Consider the following 15313-nt stretch of genomic DNA (forward strand, 5'->3'; position numbering starts at 1 on the left):
TGCTCAGGACTTCCGACGTCATACTGCTGAACACAGGTCAGGCCACGCATTTTAGCACCGCTTCAGGTTCGTCTTCTGCCATAGACCTCTCTATTTGTTCGCCTGTGCTTGCGGACATTGTTCAGTGGGTCGTAGACGACGACCTTCATGGCAGCGACCATTTTCCTATCTGGCTTCATCTGCCAGTTGAAATGGGTCGTGTCGCACAGCCGCCGAAATGGTTGTTCCGGAAAGGAAACTGGACGCTCTACCGGCAGTTGGCTGTTTTTGAACGGTGTGAAGGCGTCCAGGATTGGGTGGATCACATTACGGCGGTGATGCACCATGCCGCTGATGTATCCATACCAAAGTCACAGGGGACACCTGTGAGGCAGCCTGTCCCTTGGTGGAATGACGACTGTCGTACCGCCATCAGAGATAGACAGGCGGCTTTGAGAAGATTCCGTCGGTGCCCCACTGCTGCGCATCTAACAACTTTCCGGATAGCACGGGCGCGGGCGAGACAAATCGTTAGGGAGAGTAAACGGAGGTCTTGGCGTGAGTTCCTGAACTCCATCAATAGGTCCACATCTTCAAGCAAAGTATGGGAAGCCATTAGGAGGATCTCAAGGCGATACTCTCGACCGCCAATGGCGGCTATACGTGAGCGGGGGTGTCTCCTAACATCTCCGAGAGACATCGCCCGGGCGTTGGCAGAATCTTTCCAAACTATTACGGCCGATTCTAGCCAGGACCCGGAATTTCTGCGCTATCGGGGTACACAGGAGAGGGCTGGTTTTGATTTCCGTTCAACGAACGCTGAGGAATACAACCAGCCTTTCTCTTTGTGGGAGTTGGACTCTGCTCTGTCCGTATCTCGGGATACCGCACCTGGTCCAGACCTGATATCGTATAGCATGCTGCAGCAGTTGGATCTGCGGTCGAAGGAAGTCCTCCTCCAACTTTTTAATGAAATTTGGAAGACAGGCGACTTTCCTAGTTCGTGGAAAGAATCGATTTTAATTCCCCTTTTAAAACCAGGGAAGGATCGGACCGAACCCAGTAGCTATCGTAGCATTAGTCTCACGAGCTGCGTAGGAAAGACATTTGAGCGTATGGTCAATCGGCGCCTGGTGTGGGTTCTCGAATCCAGATCCTTACTTACCCGCTGCCAGTGTGGGTTCAGGAGGTATCATTCCACCCTCGATAACCTGATCCTGCTCGAAACAGCGATACAAGATGCTTTCCTACGTAAGCAACACCTTATCGGGGTTTTCTTCGACCTGGAGAAGGCATACGATACTACCTGGAGGCATACCATTTTGCGGCAGCTTTATGAGTGGGGTTTCCGTGGGCGTCTACCCACACTCATCCGATCCTTTCTGTCGGACAGATATTTTCAGTATAAGGTTGGGAATGTCCTGTCTGACCGTTTTAAGCAGGAGAACGGTGTCCCTCAAGGTAGTGTCCTCAGTGTGACAGCTTTCGCAATTGCCATCAATAGTATCGCGTCCACAGTACGACGGCCCGTGCAGTGCTCCTTGTTTGTGGACGATTTCTCCATTTTCTGTGCGTCTTCCTCCCTCCCAGCTGCTACACGCCAATTACAGCTGACACTCGTGCGATTGGAGGAATGGTCTAAGACCACGGGCTTTAAATTCTCTTTGGAGAAGACCGTTTGTGTAGATTTTAACCGTTCCCGTTCTCTTTTTAATATCCCTGTTTTAAAACTAGGAGACACTGTTCTCCCCTTTATGGGAAAAGTGAAATATCTCGGGCTTCTTTTTGATGAGAAGCTCACATGGTTGCCACACTTAAAGGATCTAAAGGTCCGCTGTTTCAAGGCATTAAACGTCCTTAAATGCGTCAGTCATAGATCCTGGGGCGCTGACAGGGCACGTCTGCTCCAACTTCATAAGGCCTTTGTGCGACCTCGACTGGAATACGGATGTCAAGCTTATGGCTCTGCCAGACCTTCCTACCTCAAAATGTTGGACGTGATTCACCATGAGGGTATTAGGCTTTCAACGGGGGCTTATCGCACGAGTCCGGTTGCTAGTCTGTGTGTCGAGGCGGGAGAGCCTCCGCTGTCCATTCGGCGTCTTCTCCTCGTGGTACGGCACGCGTACAGGGCCAAGTCCACTCCTCTTTCATTGGCGTCCAACACTTTTTCCCAGCCGGCACTGGAACGTCTCTTCCGCCACCGTCCGAAGGCAACAAAGCCGTTTGGCATCCGTGCGAAGGAGAGTCTCGAGTTAGTCCACCTGGAGGGCATTAAGGTACTCCACCAGGGATGGAGTAGGGGATCTCCCTGGCGACTACAAAGGCCAAGATTACTTCTTGATCTGGCTGCTTACAGGAAGTATTGTACCCCAGACCATCTTTTTAAAATTAAACTTACTGAGATTTTAGAACGCCATTCCGATTTTATTACTGTTTACACGGATGGGTCTAAACAGGGTGATTTTATGGGCTGCGCTGCTGTGTTTCCCGATACTGTCCATTGGATAGGGCTCCCAGAGCAGTTCTCAGTTTACTATGCAGAACTGTTTGCCATTCTGCAAGCATTAGAGCATATGCGCCGACATCGTGGCACGAAATTCATCATCTGCTCCGATTCCCAAAGTGCTCTACACGCTCTTGAACAGATGTACCCAGCAGATCGGATGGTGCAAGAGGTGCAGGACGCACTCCTGCTCTTGCAACAGCAGGGTAAGGATGTCATTTTCTGCTGGGTTCCAGGGCACATAGGGATTCCTGGCAATGAACTTGCAGATGCGGCTGCCAAGGAGGCTTGCTCCATCCCACCTCCTGCTCGCTGTTCCGTCCCCCTGCAGGCCATTACGTCTTTCGTGACTCGGAAGGTCATGCGTTGGTGGGAGGCTCAGTGGCTGGACGTGAGGGATAATAAGTTGCGAGCGGTGAAGGATTCTGTCCGACCGTGGCTCACCTCCTTCCGCCACCGACGCGCTGAGGAAGTAGCCCTTACACGGCTTCGAATCGGACATTGTCCTTTGACACATGGTTTCCTGTTACGTCGTGAGGAGCCACCAACGTGTCAGACATGTGGGACACAGCTGTCGATACGACATATTTTAACTGAGTGTGTTTTATATGCGGGTTTGAGGGACGATTTCAGTTTCCCACCAGACCTACCCTCTCTTTTAACTAATAATGAGGCGAGTGCTGCTAGAGTTTTACGTTTTTGTGTGATGTCTGGCCTTCTTCCCAAAATATTGGGATTGAAGTCTTAATGTGCTGTCCAGTGGTTTGGTCACCCATTATTTGTAAGTGGTCACTCAGCCACCGTTACTTATTTTTCCCTGTTTGTACTGCTATTTTATTTTTAGTTTTATCTCCCTGTTTTGATGTGCTGTGTCCAATCTTGCAATTTGAACAATACCAATTCTCTCACAATTCGGCTCTGAATTGAACTTTTGGGAACGGGCGCTGATAACCTCGCTGTTGTGCGCCCTAAAACACTAATCATCATCATCATCATCATCATCATCATGAGGTGATGGTGTCTTGCAATGCCCCATTGGAGAAGCTAAAGAAGCCACACTTCAAACAGTTCTTGGAAGAGTACATAACACTTCCAATTCAAAATGAATCTACATTGAGAAAGAACTTTTCATCCATGCACTTTGAGGAGATGCTTAACAAAATATGAATTAGTGTTGCCGACCAAGAGGTCTGGGTGTCCATAGATGAAATCACCTATGTGGATGGGTGTTACATGTTACAGCAAGTCATGTCACTAACACTACTGAGAACACAAATCATGCAGCACACAATCTGAACATCATTCCTATAAAATTGGTTATTCTTATGTAAATAGTTTCCCATCTATTCTGGCTCTAGCAGTGAAATTTTGGTTATAACCACCCTGTATTTTGGTCAAGAAAGTTATCATCACAGCCATATACTTTTGCTAAGGGTAGTAATCACGACATTCATGTCAGCCTATAACATCAGTACCATGCTCGATTATTCATATTTTTTGACTATAGGATCACTGAATGAGCATTCGAAATTTTTGTGAAAGAGTTCCTGTAAAGATGTGATAGCAATCATTAATGTATTAGCAAAAGCAGTCATTTTTGGCCTTTGAATACCACAATAAACCTTCAGCAAGATTTAATTGTCATCATCCTGATGCAGTTCTGTTATTGCGCTTATACTTAACACTCTTCCACAGGAAGACTTCTGCTGTAAAAGGAGCTCCTTCTTTTGTGTGATGGTCATCCAGCTACTGTCTATTCAGTACTGTAAACTGATAAAAGGAATCACTCTATACAGAGTAAAATATGAAACAGTATATCAAAATGAGGAGGAGTGCCTCAAAGAAGAACATAATCTAATGTTTTTCAAAAATTGTCATAAGATTACTTGTAAAAATTGGAAATAGGCAGTGTTGCTATTTTTCTAATTTCTGAATTTTTTTTCAGGGGTGTCTACTATTGGCAAAACAGGTTATTTGCCTAACATTTGTGAAGATGCTGGAAGTGCAAGAGCTTCTCCAGCAATGAATCGTGGGAATAACACCAATTTTAACAGAGGGACAATGCAGTCCCCTCCAACACTAAATATAATAAACAACAGTCAGCTTTTTCCTAACATAAAACCCATGTATGCTCCTCATTGGTCTAGCCAGCTTCCAGAGGCATATCTTCCTAGTAACAGTAAGCTTAAATTTCTGTTAGTTTAAGGCTTTCTAATATGCTTTGCAACTCTCCTAATAACTCATTGGTTCCAAAATTAAGTACAAAATCATTTGTGAGGATATTCCCCTATGAAATTAGTTCATATTCCAACACTTAAGTAATTTCTTAAGTTAGTAATTTCTTGCCTGTTTTATGTTTAGTGGTGGATTCTGGCCTGCAAACAAACCAGTGGTCAGCAACCCCCTCAGACAATGAAACTTCATCGCCCAATCCATTGCCACATCCAGATTCAGTCCAACTGCACAAAATGGTAGCATCGGAAGAAAATTTTCACGATGTAGACCAGTGCTCTGAAACGGAGGAGAAGTTGCATCTAGGTGACAAGTACCTTTTTCCCTATACAGGTATGTTCTGGCAAGCAATAGCCTCCTCTAGCTCACTCAGGATTTCCAAGTAACTACAGAAGACCTTTCATTTGTTTCAACAGGAAACTTACATTGTACTGAACAGGCAGACAATTCTATTTTTTATGTGTGTGATTCCTTTATAGCTGTACCATAGGTGCAATCACAATGGAGGGGTATCTCTTGAGTGGTCAGATAAACATGCGGTTCCTGAAGAGGGGCAGTAGATTTTTCAATAGTTCCGGGGGCAACAGTATGGTTGGCTGATCTGGCTTTCCAACATCAACCAAGATGGCCTTGCTATGCTGGTACTGTGAACGGGAAACTACAGCTGTAATTTTTCCCGTGGGCTTGCAGCTCTATTGTATAGTTAAATGATAATAGCATGTTCTTAGGTAAAAAATTCTTGTCCCCATTTGGATCTTCAAGTGGAGCTACTCGTTGTGATATCGTCATCAGGAGAAACAAAATTGCCATTCTACAGATTGGTGTGTTGAATGTTAGATCTCTTAATTGCACAGGTAGGTTAGAAAATTTAAAAAGAGAAATGGATAAGTTGAAGTTAGATAGAATAGGAATTAGTGAAGTTCAGTGGCCAGAGGAAAAGGACATCTGGTCAGGTAAATACTGGGCTATAAATACAAAATCAAGTAGGGGTAATGTAGGAGTACATTTAATAATGAATAAGAAAATAGGAACGTGGGTAAGCTACTGTGTACAGCATATCCTAGCCAAGATAGGCACAAAGCCAACATCCATGACAGTAATAAAAGTTTATATGCCAACTAGCTCCACAGATGATGAAGAGATTGAAGAAATGTATGATGAGCTGAAAGAAATTGGTCAGATAGTTAAGGGAGATGAAAATTTAATTGTGATGAGGGACTGCAATTCAATAATAGGGAAAGGAAGAGTATGAAAAATTGTAGGTGAATATGGACTGGGGGGGGATGAAGGAGGAAGCCCCCTGGTAGAATTCTGCACAAAGCATAACTTAATCATCACTACCTCTTGATTCAGGAATCATAAAAAAGGTTGTGTACAGAGAAGAGAAGTGGAGATACCGAAATGTTTCATATTTGTTATATAAAAGTAAGACAGAAATTTGAAACCAAATTTTAAATTGTAAGACATTTCCAGGGGCAAATGTGACTCTGACACACTGTATTGGTTACGAACTGCAGATTAAAACTGAAGAAATTGCTGAAAAGTAGGAAATTAAGGAGATGAGACCTGGATAAATTTAAAGAACCAGAGATTGTACAGTGTTTCAGAGGGAGAGAGAGAGAGGATTAGGCAATGATTAACTAGAACAGGAGAAAGGAATACAGTAGAAGACGAATGCATAGCTTTGAGAGACAGAATAGCAAAGGCATCAGAGGATCAAATAGGTAAAAAGACAAGGCCTAATACTTACCCTTAGATAACACAGGAGATACTGAATTTAATTAATGAAAGGAGGAAATATAAAAATGAAGCAGGTGGAGGGGAATACAAATGTCTAAAAATGAGATTGACAGGAACTGCAAAATGGCTAAGCAGGAATGGCTAGAAGACTAGTGTAAGGGTTTAGAATCATATTTCAACAGGGGAAAGAAAGATACTGCTTACAGGAAAATAAAAGAGGCCTTTGGAGAAAAGAGAGGCAGCTTTATGAATATCAAGAGCTCTGACGGGAAACCAGTCCGAAGCAAAGAAGGGAAAGCTGAATGGTGGAGCGTCTGTATACAAGGGAGATGAACTTGAAGGCAGTATTGGTTGAGAAAGAAGAGAGACAGGGTTGTAGCCTGACATCAATGTAATTCAGGCTGTACGTTGGGCAAGTCATAAAGGAAATCAAAGAAAAACTTGGAATAACAATTAAAGTTCAGGGAGTATTGTGTCAGAGACAGCAAAGGACTGGCAGGAGCAGTTGAATGGAATGGACAGTGTCTTGAAAGGAGGATATAATATGAACAGGAACAAAAACAAAAAAAGGATAATGGAATGTGTCGTGTCTAGGAATCCTGCATACTCGGTTCATTAGACAATCAATCAAAAAACTCGTATTACTGAGTTTTATTACAACAAGACAATTACAATACTTAACATACAATCCCGTACAGTAAGTCTCCCCTGATCTGCGGTTCTGGGCGACTTTCCTGAAATCTACCCCTTTTCCTAGACCTCTCCAGTCCTCTTCCTTCACCCTTCTTCTTTCCCCTTCAACCCTTCTGCCTGAAGAAGGACTCACTGGCTCTGACAACTTGCCAATTACAACACTGTTTTATGTATGTGTTCTGTTGCCGCTTGGTGGGTAGATTTTTTTGTCTATCCAATTAAGTAATTTTGACAACACTTAACTTTGATAGAGTCCGCAGCTCACAGTCTCGCAGTAGCGTTCTCGCTTCCCGAGCACAGGATCCCGGGTTCGATTCCTGGTGGGGCCAGGGATCTTCACCTGCCTCTAGATGACTGAGTGTTGTGTCGTCTTCATCATCATCATTCATCCCCATTACGGATGGAGGAAGGCAATGGAAAACCACCTCTGCTAGGACCTTGCCTAGTACAGCGGTGCGGGTCTACCGCATCGTCCCCTACGCTCTGTCAAGGAGTATGGGACTTCATCATCATCACCAACTTTTATAGATGTGTCGCAAGCAAAGGGTGACATATAAAATAATCAGTCTTCTTTAGAATAGACAACCACAAGTCTATGCTACATAAAGATGGCTAATGAAGTGGCTAACATTGCAGATGCTATCGAGGTGGGCTGCCACCAGTCAGGTGTGGTGCTTATGTCCACTACACCTAGGGGCCGCTGCTGTTGCATTGTCATCTGGGAGGGAGGTTGGTCAGGTATGATTGCCTGACTTCTTTTCACAGCTATCTCTTCTCTATCGTTCCTGACTGGTGTGCTGGCGCTGACTTTACACTGTAACATTCCAACATCCCCCCCCCCCCCCCAACCCCCAAAGCGACAGACCATAGTCATAGATATGGAGCATGACAACGGGAGGGGGGGGGGGGGGGAAGCAGGAGCATGGAGCATTGGAGCATGGATGGTCTGATGGACTGGAACCTGCATCTGCAGGGAATGTCAGACTTCCGGTCATACCCTGCCATCCGGCCTTCGTTCTGGTGGAAATGTCCCCCAGAAAACACCCAGAAGGGTACACATCCACCTCCTGAGGGCCATCCCAAGATGGAGAAGGTGTCGGCCACTGTGGCATGGGTGGGTCCATCTCCATCGGTAGGACAATTGGAAGCAGACGAGGCAAAGACTCTGTCTCTATGGGGTCATCCCACAGTGTCGTGATGACACCCCATGGCAGCTGCTGTGGCCGTGGTGTCCTCAGGATCTGCGAATCTGGGGGAGAGATACAGAAGGATCACTGTGCACATGAAAGTGGAGAATTTGATTGTGATGTCGGTGCTGCAGTCTGTCTGAGCCTGAAATGAGATACATGCATGTGCCATGTCAACGAAGGAGTTGGCCTCATGCCCACCGTTTGCTGCCGCTAAAAACCCAGGAAAAACCAATATTATGCAGCACGAAGCGGTACTTGTTGCCGTCCTTCAGTGCTGGATGCTAAGTTGGGTGGAGCAGGTAGAGTAGTGTACGATGGCAGTGGCCGTGAAACAGTTCCACTGGCAATGCCCCATCTTGTGGATGTGAATGATAGAAGGTGAGAAACAGTTGTAATGTTTGATTCCTGGTGAGTGCAGTGCAAAGTTCGGCCATCTGCTGCTTGAAGGTTCTGACAAAACGTTCTGCTTCACTGTTTGACTGTGGATGGAATGGTACATTAGTATGCCATTGCGTTCACAGAATGTTTCAAATTCATTTGACGTGAACTGAGGGCCATTGTCTGACACTATGACTTCAGGCAAACCTCTGAGGCAAAAAATAGAGGACAGTGTTTGAACTGTGCTAGGTGATGTGATCGAGTTCAAAAGGGAATTTGCTATAAGAGTCTACCACAATCAACAAACGAATGTTCCAAAAAGGACCCACAAAGTCTGTGTGCACACATTGCCATGGTGATTGTGACTTAGGCCAAGCAGAGAATTTTTGTGGCACTTCTTTTTGCAAAGCTGTGGGAATCAACACACATGACTGTCCATTGTCATTTTGAACAAGAATCACACTTTGCTGTACAGCGAGGCTATGCTGACATGCAAAGTATTGGCACACTGTGAGTTCTTTATGCTATGCAATGAGCGAGGCCAAGCTGTGCGAATGTATTTTAGCAAAATGTTCAAATCAGAATCAGCTTCCATGGCCTGTGCAATTTTCCCATAGTTCAGAGAAAAGGATTAAAGCAATTCAGAATCTTGAGCATCAATGTGACAACAAGATGCAGCAGAAGTGTTAAACTCTGTATCTGGGCCAATCAGAAGACGTGAAAGTGTGTCTGCATTACCATGGTGAGCTGTCTGATGATACACAATCTCATACTGATATTGAGATAATAAGAAAGAGCAAATTTGCAATTTTTGGGCAGTTCATACAGGAACTGGATTAATCGGATGAAACAAGGACTGCAGTGGATTGTGATCCATTAATAAGTAGAATTTTCAGCCATACAAATAGTGGTGGAATTTGGTGACAACATACACTGTAGCCAATGCCTCTTTCTCTATTTGTGAATAGCTACACAGAGCTTTGGACAACACTTTTGATGCGAAAGCAATAGGCCTGTCTTTATCACCAAATCTGTGTGTAAGCACTGCACTGATTCTGTAAGAAGAAGCATCAACTTGAACACAGTGGTTTGTCAGGATCAAAGTGAACCAAGCATCGATCCCTGAGCAATGCATCTTTAAGTTTTTGAGAAGTTTGTGGCACTCATCTCTCCAAACAAAGGCGATGCTCTTGCAATGCAATAAAGCTGCAATTTTGCAGCATTCGGTATGAACCAAATACAGTAGTTCATTTTCCCTAAGACTGTCTGCAATTCTGTGACATTATGAGGAACTGGCAGGTCACATATGGCTAACAAATATGACTGAAGAGGATGTACACCTTAAATGTGTATAACATGACCAAGATACTGCAACTCGGGTTTCAAAAAATCATACATGTCCACTGTACACTTTAGTCCTGCATCAGATAGCACATGAAACAAAGCACACAAATTTGCAATGTGTTCTTCAGGTGTACGACCTGCTATGACAATATCGTCCAGATAGTTTGAATGGTTGGTATTTGAGCAGTCAGCTGTTCCAAATACTGTTGGAAAATAGCAGGTGCGGAAGCACTGCCAAAAGCGAAATGCAAATATTCAAACAAGCCCAAATGAGTGTTCAGAACACACACAGTTTGAGATCCTTCAGCTAGTGGTATTTGAAGATATGCATCGTGAAGATCAGTTTTCGACAAGTAGCAATCAGCGCCTAATCTGTCCATGAGTTCCTTTAGGTGTGGCATTGGTTAAGTATAAATCACAGTTTGTGGGTTTACTCTGTACTTAAAGTCAACACAGAGGCAAATGCTACCTGAAGGTTTGGGAGCGAAACCAGTGGACTTTGTCCGCAATTCATGGTCTTGCGGTCGCGTTCTCGCTTCCCGAGCCCGTGGTCCCTGGTTTGATTCCCGGCAGGGTCAGGGATTTTCACCTGCCTCGAGATGACTGGGTGTTTGTGTTGTCCTCATCATTTCATCATCATCATGCATGAAAGTGGCAAGATTGGACTGCACAAAGGTTGGGAATTTGTACGGGCACTGATAACCATGCAGTTGAGTGCCCCACAAACCAAACAGCAACATCATCTTCATCATCATCACCATCACCACCACCATCACCATCACCAGTGGACTTGCCCATTGACTAGCTTGTATGTGCACAATAGCTCCAGCCTCTTGCAGTTCTTTAAGTTCAGCAGCCACTTTGTCCCGTAATGCAATGGGAACAGTTCTGGCCCAGCAAACTTTCAGCTGAGCATTGTCTTTCATAGTAATACATGCAACAAAATTGTTAGCCTTGCCTAAACCTTCAGAAAAGAGTTCAGGGGATTCTTTCATCGAGCTAGCTACAATGTCTTTTGCATTAAATGCAGTCTCTGACAACACATTGTCCTGAATTTGAAAGCCAAACAAATAAAACGAATCAAGTCCAAATATGGTCCCACAATTGCATGATCGTAGCACAGTGAAAGTCACAGTTCGTGTATGGGAGCAATACATAGCAGGCGAAGTACATTTTCTGAGATGAGGTATATCTTGTCCTTTATAAACCGTCAGGTGTGCACTAGTTTTAGACAGGCATGAGGAGCCTAACAGTTCATATGTGTTACAATTTAGCAATGTAACAGAGGCACTCATGTCCATATGAAATTTCACGTTTTCCACTGAGATACAAATGAATAAAAAGTTTGTTGGAGTGGCATAGCACTGAAGAAACTGTTTGCTTGCTAATTTTGCTAATGCTTGCAGCAGGCTTTGAATACACTGCATTGATTACATGGGCCTTGTAACTAAATTTTTGTGAAAGGGCAGAATTCTTATGTTTGTTCCATTGTCATTTGTGCCTTGAGTAGCGCCGAGGGGCCGGCCGCGGTGGTCTCGCGGTTCTAGGCGCTCAGTTCGGGACCGTGCGACTGCTATGGTCGCAGGTTCGAATCCTGCCTCGGGCATGGATGTGCGTGATGTCCTTAGGTTAGTTAGGTTTAAGTAGTTCTAAGTTCTAGGGGACTGATGACCACAGATGTTAAGTCCCATAGTGCTCAGAGCCATTTGAACCATTTTTGAAGTAGCGCTGAGGGCGTGACTTAATTCTATTCACTGATGTATCCACCTGTTTACATGGCTTGGTGCACGCATGCTGTTGCTGCCTACTGGGCCAGTCATGAGCAGGGACGACCGAACCCGACAAATTGGTGGCTGCTCAAATTTATCGGCCGTTACGGCATCTGGATCGTACTGATCTAGAATTTGCACTACATGATGAAATGTTGGATCTAACTGTTTCTAAATCTGATCTCTAAGTTTATCATCAGTTACACTGTACACAATCGCATCATGCAATGTAACATCTGAATATAAAGCACCACAAGCACATTTGAATTTGCATTTCGTCGTCATAGCCTACAAATCTGTTACCCACTCACGATAAGTTTTTTCTGACCTTCTGTTGCAATGAAAGAATTGCTACGTAGCTGCCACCACATTTACTTGTTGCTCATAATAGTTAGAGAACCTACAACATGATCATGGGAAAGTTTACTTGGAGTGGTGTTAGGGAACTATTTCTGAATGAAGCGAAAGACTGCACTTCCTACCATTGACAAAAGTAATGTAATTTGACAGTACCTGACACTTTGTGAGCGAATGTGCGGATTTCATACTGTTGCAACCACTCAAGCCATTTCTCTTCTTTTTCGTTAAACTGGCGAAAAGGTGGAATGGCACATGGAACTACAGTTGTTGCATTTTACTCGGGTGCTCACAATGCAGTAACTACTGTACCATGTTTAGAAGCATTGCAATCTGTGCATCTGAAACTGAAACATCTGTGTTACCTGTGTTGTATCTATTGCTTGCAGCTGAGCACCTAAGCAGGAGGTGGGAGAGGTGGGTCACTCATTGTGGAATAGGCAAATGCAATTAACAGACGATGCAAGCAAGAAAAACAAGCACACAAGCAAAGTAAAGTTCAGCAGTGCCCGCCTGAAAACACTGAATTGCAAAAACATTATAACAGACACTGAAAAGACACATAAACACACCTCTGCAATGAAAAGACAAGATAGAATTCAGGCACCAGCAAGGCACAAAAGCCCATGACAAAACAAAACGGAGGCAATCTGTGGCAGCTGGTGGCTCCTATATCATCGACACCATCTTATACGGACGTCTTCATTGCCATGTTATTCGTCCATCCTCATCATCATGTTGTTGTTTCTAGGTATCGTGCATAATTGGTTCACAAGATAAACAATCAGAGAACTCGTATTAATGAGTTTCATTACAACAAGACAATTACAATACTTAACTTTGATAGATGTGTCGCCAGCAACTGGCGGCATACAAAATAATCAGTCTTCTTCAGAATAGACGATCACAAGTGTGTGTTACATAGAGGTAGATAACAAAGTGGCTAACATTGAAGCTCCTATCGAGTGCGCTGCCACCAGTCGGGCATGGTGCATATGTCCACTTCACCTAGGGGCCACTGCCGTCTCTTCTCTGTCTTTCCTGACTGGTGTGTATTAGAATGTATTAGAATTAAATCAGGTGAAGCTGAGGGAGAGTTTTGCTATTTGGGCAGAAAAATAACTAATTATGATTGAAGTAGAGGGGATATTAAATGTAGACTGGCAGTGGCAAGAAAAGCATTTCTGAAGAAGAGAAAATTGTTAACATCAGATGTAAATTTGAGTGTTAGGAAGTCTTTTCTGAAAATATTTGTATGAATTGTATCCTTGTGTGGAAGTGAAACATGGACGATAAGCAGTTTAGACGAGAAAAGAATAGAAGCTTTTGAAATGTGATGCTACAGAAGAATACTGAAGATTAAATTAGGAGATCAATAGCAATGGGGAGGAAGGAAATTTTATGGCACAACCCGACTACAAGAAGAGATCAGTTGATAGGACACATTCTGAGACATCAAGGGATCACCAGTTCAGTATTGGAGGGAAGTGTGAGGTGTACAAATGGCGAGGGAGTCCAAGAGATGAAAACAGTAAGCAGATTCAGATCGATGTAAGTTGCAGTAGATATTCAGAAATGAAGAGGCATGTAAAGGATAGAGTAGCATGGAGAGCTGTCTTTGGCCTGAAGACACACCAGCAGAAAAGTTGTAGGAAATGTTGAAGTCATCTTGGAGACCTTCAGATGTAACAGTTGTTATTAAGTTTTTCTCCATGTTCAAAAAATGTGTACATTATATTGTTTGCAGTTGTTAACTCAACACTATTGGTAACTAATGTGAAAGGCCTATGAGGCAGTAATCAGATTTGATTCATGTTTGTGTTATACAGAGTGTCTCAAGAGGAATGGTCAGTATTCAGGGATGAGACAGGAATGATCATTTGAAGAAAAACACTTCATATAGACATATGCCTTATTCCGGATCATTTCTGAGACAGCACACATTTAATGGACATTTGTTTTTGGACTGGTAGTGCATTATAGATGCTGCAGCCCTCATTAGGGAACGTGCAGAGGCACTCCACAAGCCACACAACATATTCTCCTGAGAGTGCACATATGCATTGAAGTTCATGATGTGATATTCTAACTTTTATTGTGAACTGTACAACGGCTGTAGTGTGACGTGGATGATAATTCTTAGAGGTAAACGAGTTAAAAATATGTATTTCTCAATTGATACTTTGTAAAAACACATTGCGTAATGATTACTAACTGGTGCACATGTGTAAACCTGACAGCGTTCTGAATAATACAGAAAATAAACAGCAGTGTACATTAAATGTGTTATATCTCAGAAACCATTTGAAATAGGGCATATGTCCGTATGAAGTTTTTTGCTTCAAATAATTATTTCTGTCATATCCTTGAAAATAGACCATTCTTCCTGGGATGCCCTGTATGGGGTCAGTGAAACTGGAAATAACTATAAAGCACGGTAAGTAACAAACTTTTATCTCTCACGAAGTATCAACACGTTGTAACAATGAAGAAAGCATATGTTCATTCATTTTAGCTACATCTTCACAGTTAATGTATTCTATAATGAAAAAAGATGTAAATAGTCACTCACCTAACTTTTATATCCATCTAGATGCTGTAGCAAGTAAAACTTTTAAATTGACCAAGTATTGTTTTGTGGCATTAAGGGATCACACATTGAAGCAGTATTTTGTTATGTTCCCAGTAAAATATTTTATGAAAATAATTGGAAGATATTGTGATTGTCAGAGTTAACACTGTATACTTCCTCCTTGATTCTTAGAAATGAATTCGACATGAATAAAGGATAAATGTTTTCTTAATGATTATATCAGTTTATTATATTTTATTGAACTGCCTATGTTATAAAACCAAAAGGAAAAGCTTCTAATAATCATTTAACTTTAAATATGACATGTTAATGCCATCGATTAGACATTTTGGTATATCAGAATTCCTGTGATATTTGTTCTATTACAGCTGAAGAAGACCACACTACGTACATTGTACCTCTTTCAGGAAGAGTTCACCCACAAACTGAAGCACGTGCATCACCTAGTCCCTTATTGCGACCTCCTGCTTTGAATGATCCTAATGTGATCTCAGAATCTGAGTAAGTCATTAAAATTGCTTTTCAGTTTCTT

General features: G+C 43.1%; 1 protein-coding gene across 1 annotated transcript in view; it reads left to right on the forward strand.

The window, feature by feature from the left end:
- The window catches only part of LOC126247999 (protocadherin-like wing polarity protein stan), a 368259-nt gene that overhangs the window by 325661 nt on the left and 27285 nt on the right, over nucleotides 1-15313 (forward strand). Inside the window, exons 40-42 of the mRNA XM_049948622.1 lie at nucleotides 4431-4664; nucleotides 4847-5050; nucleotides 15150-15282. Of these exons, the coding sequence (XP_049804579.1) occupies nucleotides 4431-4664; nucleotides 4847-5050; nucleotides 15150-15282 (571 nt within the window). The remainder of the gene's footprint in view (nucleotides 1-4430; nucleotides 4665-4846; nucleotides 5051-15149; nucleotides 15283-15313) is intronic.

This window comes from Schistocerca nitens, chromosome 1 (genome assembly GCF_023898315.1).
Source record: "Schistocerca nitens isolate TAMUIC-IGC-003100 chromosome 1, iqSchNite1.1, whole genome shotgun sequence".
Lineage (NCBI taxonomy): Eukaryota > Metazoa > Arthropoda > Insecta > Orthoptera > Acrididae > Schistocerca > Schistocerca nitens.